General features: G+C 43.7%; 1 protein-coding gene across 1 annotated transcript in view; it reads left to right on the plus strand.

The window, feature by feature from the left end:
• LOC124796481 (guanylate cyclase 32E) overlaps positions 1-13,327 on the plus strand; it is an 823,982-nt gene that overhangs the window by 684,957 nt on the left and 125,698 nt on the right. The window contains exon 16 of the mRNA XM_047260702.1: positions 9,877-10,066. Coding sequence (XP_047116658.1) covers positions 9,877-10,066 — 190 coding nt within the window. The remainder of the gene's footprint in view (positions 1-9,876; positions 10,067-13,327) is intronic.

A 13,327-nucleotide genomic window follows, 5' to 3' on the forward strand; every position in this document is an offset into this window, starting at 1 on the left:
CAATACTCAAGTATAGGTCGAACGAGTATTTTGTAAGCCACCTCCTTTGTTGATGGACTACATTTTCTAAGGTCTCTCCGAATAATTCTCAACCTGGTACCCGCCTTACCAACAATTAATTTTATATGATCATTCCACTTCAGGTCGTTCCGCACGCATACTCCGAGATATTTTACAGAAGTAACTGCTACCAGTGTTTGTTCCGCTATCATATAATCATACAATAAAGGATCCTTCTTTCTATGTATTCGCAATACATTACATTTGTCTATGTTAAGGGTCAGTTGCCATTCCCTGCGCCAACTGCCTATCCGCTGCAGATCTTCCTGCATTCGCTATAATTTTCTAATGCTGCAACTTCTCTGTATACTACCCCATCATCTGCGAAAAGCCGCATGGAACTTACGACACTATCTACTAGGTCATTCACATATATTGTGAAAAGCAATGGTCCTGTAACACTCCGCTGTGGCACGCCATAGGTTACTTTAACGTCTGTAGACGTCTCTCCATTGATAACAACATGCTGTGTTCTGTTTGCTAAAAACTCTTCAATCCAGCCACACAGCTGGTCTCATATTCCGTAGGCTCTTACTTTGTTTATCAGGCGACAGTGCGGAACTGTATCGAACGCCTTCCGGAAGTCAAGGAAAGGTAGATCCTGGCAGCCTATATCTAATATTTTCTGAGTCTCATGAACAAATAAAGCGAGTTGGGTCTCACACGATCGCTGTTTCCGGAATCCATGTTGATTCCTACAGAGTAGATTCTGGGTTTCCAAAAACGACATGATACGCGAGCAAAAAACATGTTCTAAATTCTACAACAGATCGACGTCAGAGATATGGGTCTATAGTTTTGCGCATCTGCTCGACGACCCTTCTTGAAGACTGGGACTACCTGTGCTCTTTTCCAATCATTTGGAACCTTCCGTTCCTCTAGAGACTTGCGGTACACGGCTGTTAGAAGGGGGGCAAGTTCTTTCGCGTACTCTGTGTGGAATCCAGTGGACTTTCCTCTGTTGAATGATTCTAGTTGCTCTTCTATTCCTTGGACACTTATTTCGATGTCAGTCATTTTTTCGTTTGTGCGAGGATTTAGAGAAGGGACTGCAGTGCGGTCGTCCTCTTTAAAACAGCTTTGGAAAAAGGTGTTTAGTATTTCAGCTTTACGCGTGTCACCCTGTGTTTCAATGCCATCATCATCGCGGAGTGTCTGGATATGCTGTCTCGAGCCACTTACTGATTTAACGTAAGACCAGAACTTCCTAGGATTTTCTGTCAAGTCGGTACATAGAATTCTACTTTCGAATTCACTGAACGCTTCACGCATAGCCCTCCTTACGCTAACTTTGACATCGTTTAGCTTCTGTTTGTCTGAGAGGTTTTGGCTGCGTTTAAACTTGCAGTGAAGTTCTCTTTGCTTTCGCAGTAGTTTCCTAACTTTGTTGTTGAACCACGGTGGGAACTACTGCACCCTAAATCCTTCTGAATCTGCTTAGTGTGTTCATCTCTTGGTCTCCTTCTACGATTTTTACCCTCCACGCTGCCTTCCAATACTAAATCGGTGATCCCTTGATGCATCAGAATATGTCCTACCAACCGATTCCTTCTTCTAGTCACGTTATACCACAAACTTCTCTTCTCCTCAATTCTTTTCAGTACCTGTTCATTAGTTACGTGATCTACACAGCCCCCATAGGGGTTGAATTTCCAAAAATAGTGAAACATGTACTTTTTTATTTCTGAGAAGCCAAATTTAAATTTTCAAAGATTTAGCTTTGAAATGGTTTCATAATAAAATATTTTTAGAAAAAATCGCATCCCCTGTCTCATCCTCTTAGGGGTTCAATTTCCAAAACCACTGAAACTCTTATGTTTTAATTTGTAATCGAGAAGTTAAATACTAACTTTCATAGATGTAGTTTTAAAAATGCTTTGTTAGTTCTTTAATAATAATTTATTTTAAAAAAGAACTCTCACTCACTATTTCACCCCCAATGGGGTTAAATTTCCAAAAATGTATTTCTTTATTTCTGACCAAGAAACCAAATACTAATTTTCGCAGGTCTAGCTCCCAAATTGCCTTAATAGCGACATTATAAAATTCATCCCATATTTTAGCCCCTTAGAGGTGGAATTTCGAAAAATCCCTTCTTAATATCCACACCTTCTCCCATTCCAAGTTCGGGCTGTCTGATGATGAGTCAGTCAGTAAGTCAGGATATTGCCTTTTACATACCAGAACAAGCAGTTCAGTCCTTCAAAATGAGAGCCAACAATCAACATGTCTAACATCTGCCTTTTTTGCTGCACCTATACTGAAGCCATTATTTTCATTCTGTTTGAAAACTGAAGACAATATTCGCCCAAATGAGCTCCTCAACATGAAAGTTTTCATAAAAACGTTTGGTGCGATTCGTAAATACCTGCACCCATAGGGAGATCTGGAAAACAAAACAAAAATCTGTATCTCTCCAGACAATGACGTCCCAGCAAAGCATTTCCAGGCGTCTTTGTACACATAGTTGCAGGAAGGGTCCCTTGCTGTTGTAAGTTTTCTGGGTAAGCGATAGAACAGTATGGATGACCCAGATTTCTGTCCTGAGGGAGTGAAATATTACTGTCTAATGGGACAAAGAATTCGCTGATTATTTCTGAAATATCAGCAAACAAAAAATTATGCTGGAATGTATTAAGAGGTAACGTTGTGTAGAAAATACATGTTTTTTATACAGGGAAGAAAATGTGTTCCTCATTGCCAATAGAAGTAACATGACTGGTGCTATGAGGACCCCAAGCAGGTTAGTCAAAAGTGGGGACATACCTAGTCCGAATTTCTCTAACTGCTACATGAAACAGGAAACTTTGGAGCACTCTCATTGTGGAACAATTTCTGCTCCATCTGATGTCAGACTTCAGTATCGCATGGACGGTCACTTACAGCGCTGATTGTGAACATAAGCGAGACTACCAGTTGGCTGGCGTCTGGTCCAATCCAGTAGTTATTTTAGGAAATACCCGCTTTTATTCTGGTAAGAAAGGGTGTTACTCATTGGCAAGAGAAGGAACCTGACGGTGCGATGAAGGCTGGAAGCTAGTCAGTCAAATGTAAGGGCGTACCTGCCACGTAAAACAGAAAATTTTGGAGTGATCTTGCTATGGCACAAAAGGTGTTCCATTTAATTTCAGAGACGTCAACACCACGTGGATGGCCAGTTACAGCTATGATTGTGAATGTAAGAGATGACTACCACTTAGGATGGCTTCTGGTCCAGTCTGAACCAGATGCAACCTTAAAGCTTACTGGACCTTCTACCACGGCATAATGTGTAAACTAATCTAAGGTTGATGGCACCAGTAATGTATTTGTCACCTGGTAACGATATGCAGTAAAGCACACAATTAAAAGCCACCAGCAAATTTTTTTATTTGCCTCAAAGTCATCAATATCAAACAAGTCACCCTGAAATTGTTATTAGAAAATGCGCACATTATTGTTTTTAAATCTTCTTTTGTGGCGGAATAACGTTGTTTCAAATAAATGTTTCATATCCAGCATATCTGAATGGTTGACAGTGACACCATTTCATATGATTTCATCTTCACTGATTTAATTGCTACTGTTTCGTTCACATTATTTCATTCACGTTGTTTTAAGGCCGGACAACCGCACCCAAAATTCCACATGGTGGATAAAATCTTCCGCACTGGCTGTTAAATACTTTCATTAAAAAGTCATTACTGGTTTTGCATCTTCAGATGACAGGTTTCAAACAGTCATGGTGCGACAAAGTGATTGCTTAGAGCCAAGTCCCATCGTTCGTCATGAAGACCTCAGTTTCTGTCTTGGCGGTGAACGATGGGACTTGGCTCTAAGAACTCACCCTGCCGCACCACGACTTTTTAAAAAACGTTTCACTTTAGGATGCATCTATTGATGCGAAACCGGTGTAATTTTTTAACAGAAGTATTTAATAGCAAGTGCGGAAGATTTTATTCACCATTTCTTTTCATTCCCTTCATAAGTTATTGTAGTTTAAAAGTTCAAAGCTGGAAATTAAGTAATTGTGTGAAATTTTCAAGTGCGCATGTATATGTATAAGACCAACTATCTAGACAATTACTTGCCTACTGTCGCGCTAGCATAGCAGTTCTTTTAATGTTAATCAGTGAAAGTTGGAAAATCCTTTGCGCTCACCCTTCTTTCACTCTAATTATTCAGGTCATGAACACACATGACCTGAATATGGTACTTGTATCGCGTTCTGATAACACTGTGAACGATAAATGTCTGTTAAGGAGGGTCGAGCAGTAAGTTCATTAGTAGCTTATTGCATGAAGTAATTGTAGGTGAAGCATTTATCTTTAGGTGAACAGTTACGGCTGCAACTAGGCAAAGGAAAGCTCCATGCGTGTAGATGGCGAAAAAGAACGACGCCTTATTGCCGTTACTTCGTGGATCATCAAGGCAAGCGGCCGCTGGTATGTCGGATTCGAATGATCCTGCTGGCTCCGGTTCCGCTTTCATACCTGCGTGCAGTGGAACTTACGCTGGCGAACATGGGCCAAGCTGCGGGGGACGGGGTATGGAGGAGTTTTTCCCTATCCTCAGGAAGAGACGATCTCTTAGTAGACCCAGAGGCTCTAGACTTAATTCTTACAACGTCTTTAGCCCAGTCACGACGGCGCCTTCATAATGGCTCCTGTCTGTGGAGAGTGCGTTCGTCTGAATCTCCAGGAATCCGCCTATTGTTTCCTGTGGACCTTCCTGCCGAGAACCGTATCTGCTAGGATCGCGAAAAAGCATTTCGTTCCGGTGGCTGAAATGGACAGGCACAGCGGGATGCCTGTTATAATGTCGCCCGGACAGCTGCCGCCTTTTGTACAGTCATGCGGTTACCGTCACCAAGCTGCTTCCCGTGCGAGTAGAGGAACAGTTCCTTGATTGGGCGCTGACTCTGATGCCATAGGATGTGACGGTTGGCGCCTGTTCCTTGTCGTATATAGCGATAGGACTGAAGGATGACAATTTGCCCGTCTTCGGAGAGCGGAGAATTTAGAGATTGCAATATGGAAGCAGTGACGCATTGTTATTGGTCGTTTTAGCCTCCATATGGAATGTTTTTGGAAATTCATGGCGAAGCGGTGGAGAGGACATTCAGGCGGATGTCATGGTACGAGCAAGATTCGGGCTAGGCCTCAGCAGGTGTTGGATCGAGGACCGTCATAGGCTTTGGAGCAAGGTTTCGAAACTTGAACGTGGAGAACGAGATGGAGGTCTACCGTTCTAGCCGTCCATGAGGTGTACTGGTCGCCACATTCCTGACTGCACCTGGTTTTCGGTGGGCATTCTGCAGCTCCGGCACTGTTGGAATTTTGAAGGTGGATTTTCACCGTGCGCGACGAGCACTTTCAGACACCAGCGCCATTGTCCAATTTGCATTTCGTAATAGTTTGCAGCTTTTCGGGACACAGTCACTGCCGTTAATTACCACCATGAAACCGGAATTTCCCTTTATATGGTGCTTGGTTCAAATGGCTCTGAGCACTATGGGACTTAACTGCTGAGGTCATCAGTCCCCTAGAACTTTGAACTACTTAAACCTAACTAACCTAAGGACAAGACACACACCCATGCCCGAGGTAGGATTCGAACCTGCGACCGTAGCGGTCGCGCGGTTCCAGACTGTAGCGCCTAGAACCGCTCGGCCACACCGGCCGGCTATATGGTGCTAGCCGTCAGTTTAGGGCACGTCAGACCGCGACGGAAGCGCCATCTGCTTCCAGTAACGCGTGACGACGAACATCAACACACGGTAATCCAAGTTCCATACATCGGTATCTGTTTCAAACCCTGAATATATCGAGTTTTTTGCCTATGAACTACTACTTGCAGGCAGCATTGGTTGTCTGTTATCATTTGAAGAAAACTGCTGCAGAATCGCATCGAGTACTTGTCGAAGCTTTCGAGGAACATGCTTGTTGGAAAACACAGCGTTGGAGTGCTTCAAAAAATTCAGAAGTGGTGATTTTGACGTGAGAAACGACGAGCGCGGGAAACTACTGAAAACGTCCCAATACAACGAACTGCAGGCCTTATTGGCTGAAGGTTACACTCAAACTCAACAGGAACTCGCGGAACAATTGAATGTGACGCAGAAAGCCTCTTTTCTTCTGTTGAAAGCTATGGAAAAGGTGCAGAAAGTGAGAAAATGGGTTCCACATGAACTGATTGAAAGACAGCAAGCAAATCGAAAGACCACTTGTGAAATGCTGCTCTCCATATACAAAAGAAAGTCGTTTCTCCATCAAATAGTGACAGGTGATGAAAAACTGATGCCAAGCGTCGTAAATCATGGGTGAATCCAGGCAAACCACGGACATCCACTACAAGACCAAATCGATTTGGAAAGATGAGAATGCTCTATGTTTGGTGGTATCAAAAGGGTGTCTTATATTGCTAGCTGCCAAAACCTGGTGAAACCGTTAACACTGATCGCTACCAACATGATCGATTTAAATCGAGAATTACGTTATAACGATCGGAATATGGTAAAAACGCAACACGAAGTCTTATTGCTCCATGATAACGCCCCATCACACACAGCAGAATGGGTCAGGGAAACGATCGAGGTGTTCAGTTGCGAAATATTAGGGCATGCGGCTTATTCTCCAGATTTTGCTCCGTCCGATTATCATCTCTTAGCTTCACTGGAACATGCTCTCGCTGAACAACGCATCAATTCGTATGAAAATGTATGAAAATGGATCGCTCAGTGGTTTGCTTCAAAGGAAGAAAGGTTTTTTGGCGTGGCATTCATAGCCTGCCGGAGAGGTGAGAGAACTGTATAAATAACAACGAAGATTACTTGGAATAAAACATTGTTTATCAATTTCAAACAACAGATGCGTAATTACAGCATCCAATTCCGGTTTCATACTTCTACAATTGGTAGTTTCAATCAGATCGCAATATCGCAGTTGATGTTGGTGTAGGAGTTAATTTTCCACCCTCTCCTCAACTTTATCAAGAATTTTTCTTTCTTTTGGTTCTGCCTTGTTCCGCATTTTTCGTAGGGTCGGCATTGTTACAATCGGTTTGGCATGGTTAATTTGAAGGGATGGTCAGATGCCCTTCCTGCCACCACAACGTACCCTTCCAGGATGGAATCAGTGTACCCAAGCTGTCAGCATACATTGGAAATCACCTAAGAGTGTGAACATGTTTCAAATGTCTGCCAGTCGTGTAACTGAGGCAGGACGTGTGGACCATCCCGGTATTCACCTAGTGAGATGAGGAAAACCGTCTAAAAACCACATCCAGGCTGGCAAGCACACCGGCCAGCGTCGTTAATCCGTCGGGCGGATTCGACCCAGTGCCGGCCCGCCTACCCGAGACCAAGAAGCAGCGCATTAGCGCTCTCAGCTAACCTGGCAAGGCCTTCAACTCTATCAAGCATACATCGGTAAATGCAGTTCATTGCATTGTACAAGAACTTGGATATCATCGATGTTGTTTATGTCAGGTCACGTACAATGTCATTCTCCGTTAGTGCAATAAATTTATACTTACTTAAAATCTAAACTATGATCTCAGAAAATGCTTCTACCTTATTCAGTTATTCATTGTATTCATTTATGCGGTACTTGATAGGAATTATCTTGGAATATTTTACGTTGTGTCAGTTTCAGATTCACTGATAAGGCCCGCAATAGCCATTTGTGTATGAACTTTCCGTTGTCTAATATTCTAGAACGATGTATACTGATGGGTGGTTCCGTGCCGTAGGATATTACCAGCCAGAAGGTCTGTAGAGGTATTCCACGTACCTTCAACCGAAACAGATGCATGGTAACCGGCAGTAAGTAGGAAGCACATTACTATTTCATTCCACTGTAAAATGAATGTTAACAGATAGCATTTATTCAAAATACTGAAAAGAGACTACTTCAATTTTGAAACAGACCAAGAAGCTATAGATTACGTCGAGAAAACAGTGTGGGAACAATAAAACTGAGAAAGGAAAAAGACAAGCATTTATTATGAATGTACTGCAAAGGTGAACAACACAGGGAAAAAAAGTAAATTTCAGAACAAAAACAAAAATGCAAAATGGAAAGGAAATAGTACTGTGATTCGCTGATAATAAGATTATCCTGTCTGAACGTATGAAAGACTAAATGACAATAAATTTTGCCTTCAGATTACATGCTAAATATTACCAGATAAAATACACAAATTAGTGCCTGCCGAAAGTAATTAAAAAAAGTAGAAACAAAATTGCAGCTTGGTAAATACAAATATTAATCGCACGAAAAGAAACTGTGTCACGTTATCAGTTGCGAAGCTTCCACTAAGCCGCTCCGCCCTCGGAACATTTAACGGATTTTTCCGCGCCAAAGCCTAAGGCAACTTGCCAGACTTTGAGCCCATAGCTTGCGCTGTGCAGCAGATTAGGTTAGTCGAAGTTTCTATCTTTTTTTCTTTTGATTTGTTGCTTTTCTATGATAAAAGCGAAAAGCGGATTGCAGATGAAGTATAGCGCTGAAGCAAAGTATCGGGAAGTCACATAATTCATCACGAGTCGGAAACGAGATTATTCCAAAACTGTTAAAGCGGAAACCTGTGTGTGTATGTATGTGTGTGTGTGTGTGTGTGTGTGTGTGTGTGCGTGTGTGCTTGTCAGAAAGTTACAGAGTAAATGTTGCCACTGGACTAGTATCTTTCATCACAGAACGGTTCAGTTTGTTGTAAAGCATCGAATCCTGGCATTATACAGGGTGTTACAAAAAGGTACGGCCAAACTTTCAGGAAACATTCCTCACACACAAAGAAAGAAAATATGTTATGTGGACATGTGTCCGGAAACGCTTACTTTCCATGTTAGAGCTCATTTTATTACTTCTCTTCAAATCACATTAATCATGGAATGGAAACAAACAGCAACAGAAGGTACCAGCGTGACTTCAAACACTTTGTTACAGGAAATGTTCAAAATGTCCTCCGTTAGGGAGGATACATGCATCCACCCTCCGTCGGATGGAATCCTTGATGCGCTGATGCAGCCCTCGAGAATGGCGTATTGTATCACAGCCGTCCACAATACGAGCACGAAGAGTCTCTACATTTGGTACCGGGGTTGCGTAGACAAGAGCTTTCAAATGCCACCATAAATGAAAGTCAAGAGGGTTGAGGTCAGGAGAGCGTGGAGGCCATGGAATTGGTCCTCCTCTCCCAATCCATCGGTCACAGAATCTGTTGTTGAGAAGCGTACGAACACTTCGACTGAAATGTGCAGGAGCTCCATCGTGCATGAACCACATGTTGTGTACGGACCATCGGGATTCGACCGTGAATCAAGGTAACGTGTCGGCTCTTCGGTAATTCACATTTTTCCTACATTTTTTCTCCACAAACTCCGTGATTGAGGTGAACGGCTGCTCGAAACGTGCACCGCACCACGAACGCAAACTAGTTGGAGCAGTGTTACGCTTTCGGTGACATTCTCCTGCGCTTACATGGGACGTGTGTTTTAGTTATTGATGACACGCTGACAGCCGCTAACCAGCTGCATCCCTTCACACCTGATATCTTCCCCGATGGCGATGTCACTTTCATCAGTATAACTGTCCGTGTCTCTGAGCCAAAACAGTGCTACAACGGTTTGAGTGTATTACAGTGAACTCGCGTTGATGTCTCGACACAAGATGATGACATTCGTTAAAACGTCGTAGTACCTCCATATTACAACGAGGTTATAAATGCGAGGGCTTTTCTCCATTTCCTTCCATTGATCCCCGATCTCAGTATTAGCTTAAGATCTTCTGAAGACTGTATAATTTTGGCTGTAAGATTGTGTGATTTCCTGCGCAGGGCTGCTGTTCCGTGCGCCTGAGTTGCTGCGCGCGCCGTCGTGGGGCGGCGGCTCCCAGAAGGCGGACGTGTACGCCTTCGCCATGGTGCTGTTCGCCCTGCACGCCAGGCACCCACCATGGGCAGAAGCTGGCCTCGCGCCGGCGGACGTGGTGAGGCGCGTCGCGGCCACAGAGGTCCCGCCTTTCAGGTACAGTCTACTGTCTACACTGACAGAAGTGCCACCCTTCAGGTACCGTCTACTGTCTACACTGACAGAAGTACCACCCTTCAGGTACCGTCTACTGTCTACACTGACAGAAGTGCCACCCTTCAGGTACCGTCTACTGTCTACACTGACAGAAGTGCCACCCTTCAGGTACCGTCTACTGTCTACACTGACAGAAGTGCCACCCTTCAGGTACCGTCTACTGTCTACACTGACAGAAGTGCCACCCTTCAGGTACCGTCTACTGTCTACACTGACAGAAGTGCCACCCTTCAGGTACCGTCTACTGTCTACACTGACAGAAGTGCCACCCTTCAGGTACCGTCTACTGTCTACACTGACAGAAGTGCCACCCTTCAGGTACCGTCTACTGTCTACACTGACAGAAGTGCCACCCTTCAGGTACCGTCTACTGTCTACACTGACAGAGATACTGCCCTTAAGATACTACACTACCGGCCATTAAAACTGCTACACCACGAAGATGATGTGCTACAGATGCGAAATTTAGCCGACAGGAAGAAGATGCTGTGATATGCAAATGATTAGCTTTTCAGAGCATTCACACAAGGTTGGCGCCGGTGGCGACACCTACAACGTGCTGACATGAGGAAAGTTTCCAACCGATTTCTCATACTCAAACAGCAGATGACCGGCGTTCCCTGGTGAAACGTTGTTGTGATGCCTCGTGTAAGGAGCGTACCATCACGTTTCCGACTTTGATAAAGGTCGGATTGTAGCCTATCGCGATTGTATTTTATCGTTTCGCGACATTGCTGCTCGCGTTGGTCGAGATCCAATGACTGTTAGCACAATATGGAATCAGTGGGTTCAGGAGGGTAATACGGAAAGCCGTGCCGAATCCCAATGGCCTCGTATCACTAGCAGTCGAGATGACAGGCATCTTATCCGCAAACTGTAACGGATCGTGCAGCCACGTCTCGATCCTGACTCAACAGATGGGGACGGTTGCAAGACAACAACCATCTGCACGAACAGTTCGATGATGTTTGCAGCAGCATGGACTATCAGCTCGGAGACCATGGCTGCGGTTACCCTTGACGCTGCATCACAGACAGGAGCGCCTGCGATGGTGTACTCAACGACGAACCTGGGTGCACGAATGGCAAAATGTCATTTTTTCGGATGAATTCAGGTTCTGTTTACAGCATCATGATGGTCGCATCCTTGTTAGGCGACATCGCGGTGAACGCACATTCGAAGCGTGTATTCGCCATCGCCATACTGGCGTATCACACAGCGTGATGGTATGGGGTGCCATTGGTTACACGTCTCGGTCACCTCTTGTTCGCATTGACGGCACATTGAACACTGAACATTACATTTCAGATGTGTTACGACCCGTGGCTCTACCCTTCATTCGATCCCTGCGAAACCCTACATTTCAGCAGGATAATGCACGACCGCAGGTTGCAGGTCCTGTACGGGCCTTTCTGGATACAGAAAATGTTCGACTGCTGCCCTGGCCAGCACAGTCTCAAGATCTCGCTCCAACTGAAAACGTCTGGTCAATGGTGGCCGAGCAACTGGCTCGTCACAATACGCCAGTCACTACTCTTGATGAACTGTGGTATCGTGTTGAAGCTGCATGGGCAGCTGTACGTGTACACGCCTTCCTAGCTGTGTTTGACTCAATTCCCAGGCGTATCAAGGCCGTTATAACGACCAGAGGTGGTCGTTCTGGGTACTGATTTCTCAGAATCTATGCACCCAAATTGCGAGAAAATGTCATCACATGTCAGTTCTAGTATAATATATTTGTCCAATGAATACCCGTTTATCATCTGCATTTCTTCTTGGTATAGCGGTTTTAATGGCCAGTAGTGTAACTACTATCTACATTGCAGAGGTCCCGCCCTTCGGATACTGTCTACTGTGACAGGCACACACATGCACACAATACTTGTTGCAGTCTCTCTGGCACAGATAATTGTATACACCACACACAAAAACAGATGGTATTTTTTATGATCTGTCCATAGTTTTTAACTTTTTCAGTAGTGCTTAGGGTTTATGGACATAATACTATTAGAAACACGTGCTTTGCATTCTAATGAAGCCATACGGCACAAGATATGGCACTTAATAATTTAGTAGTTAAATGTATTTTATCCGTAATGAATGCAGTTGAACTCCGCCACTGTTCCTTTATAGGGTGTAGAAAAATAACAGCCATCAAACACTACAGAATTTGATTTTATTTAACACGCGACCGGTTTCGGGCCTGTGCCCATCTTCAGGTGGTTTACATTCACGTACATGTTTCCATACTCAGTGTTCGAGATCACTGTTTAAATCAAAAACAAAAAATGTTATGGTAACCAAATATACACAAATGAAACATTTGGAAGTGGCTAATCAACATGAGTTGTAAAATATTACAGTATTTACATACAACTGGTGTATCCATATCGTTTTCACATTTCACTCATCACATTTTTAGTAACTTCAGAAGCATATGTACTCACAATATCCAACGTGTTTACATTGGAGAGCAGAGATTACGGTCAAAGAGCTTAGTTCAAAGAAGTACGTACACAAATTTCAACAAAGATAAAAGTCGTCAGTTGAACAAGAAAATCTATTTTGTTCACTTTACCGGTATCGACTGTTTAAACTGCTATGATTGACCGCATATTTGAGGTTCCTCTCAGTGAATCTGCTATTGCTACAGAGCTTAACAACCTTAAATAGCCACGCTTGGTAGCCGAACGGTCTTGGGCGTCCTGTCACGGTTCGCGCGGCTCCCCCCGTCGGAGATTAGCGTCCTCCCTCGGGCATGCTTGTGTGTGTCCTTAGCGTAAGTTATTTTAAATTAGATGAAATAGTGCGTAAGCTTAGGGACCCATAACATATTACCACAAATTTCCAAATTTCCAAGCAACCTTAAATACATTCCCGTCAGCAATAGGTATCTGGCTAGTTTTGTTCAAAATCTGTATAAACTAAATCTAGTGAAGACAGCAATTCTTCTTCACTTAAAAAAGGTGGTGTCACTGGGAAAATATATTGTACAATTCCTTTTTCTAGGGGACATGTCATATCGGATTGCCAAGTTGTTAAAAAAAATACGATCTCAATGTGGCGTTTTTAACTGATAGTATCACTACGCTGCCGTTTATGAATAACGAGAGCCCTACAACCGACAAATATCTCCAATCTGGGATATACAAAATTTAGTTCAATGTATGCCCGAGCTTTTATATAGGACAAATAGGGAGG

Source organism: Schistocerca piceifrons, chromosome 1, assembly GCF_021461385.2.
Source record: "Schistocerca piceifrons isolate TAMUIC-IGC-003096 chromosome 1, iqSchPice1.1, whole genome shotgun sequence".
Taxonomy (NCBI): Eukaryota; Metazoa; Arthropoda; class Insecta; order Orthoptera; family Acrididae; genus Schistocerca; species Schistocerca piceifrons.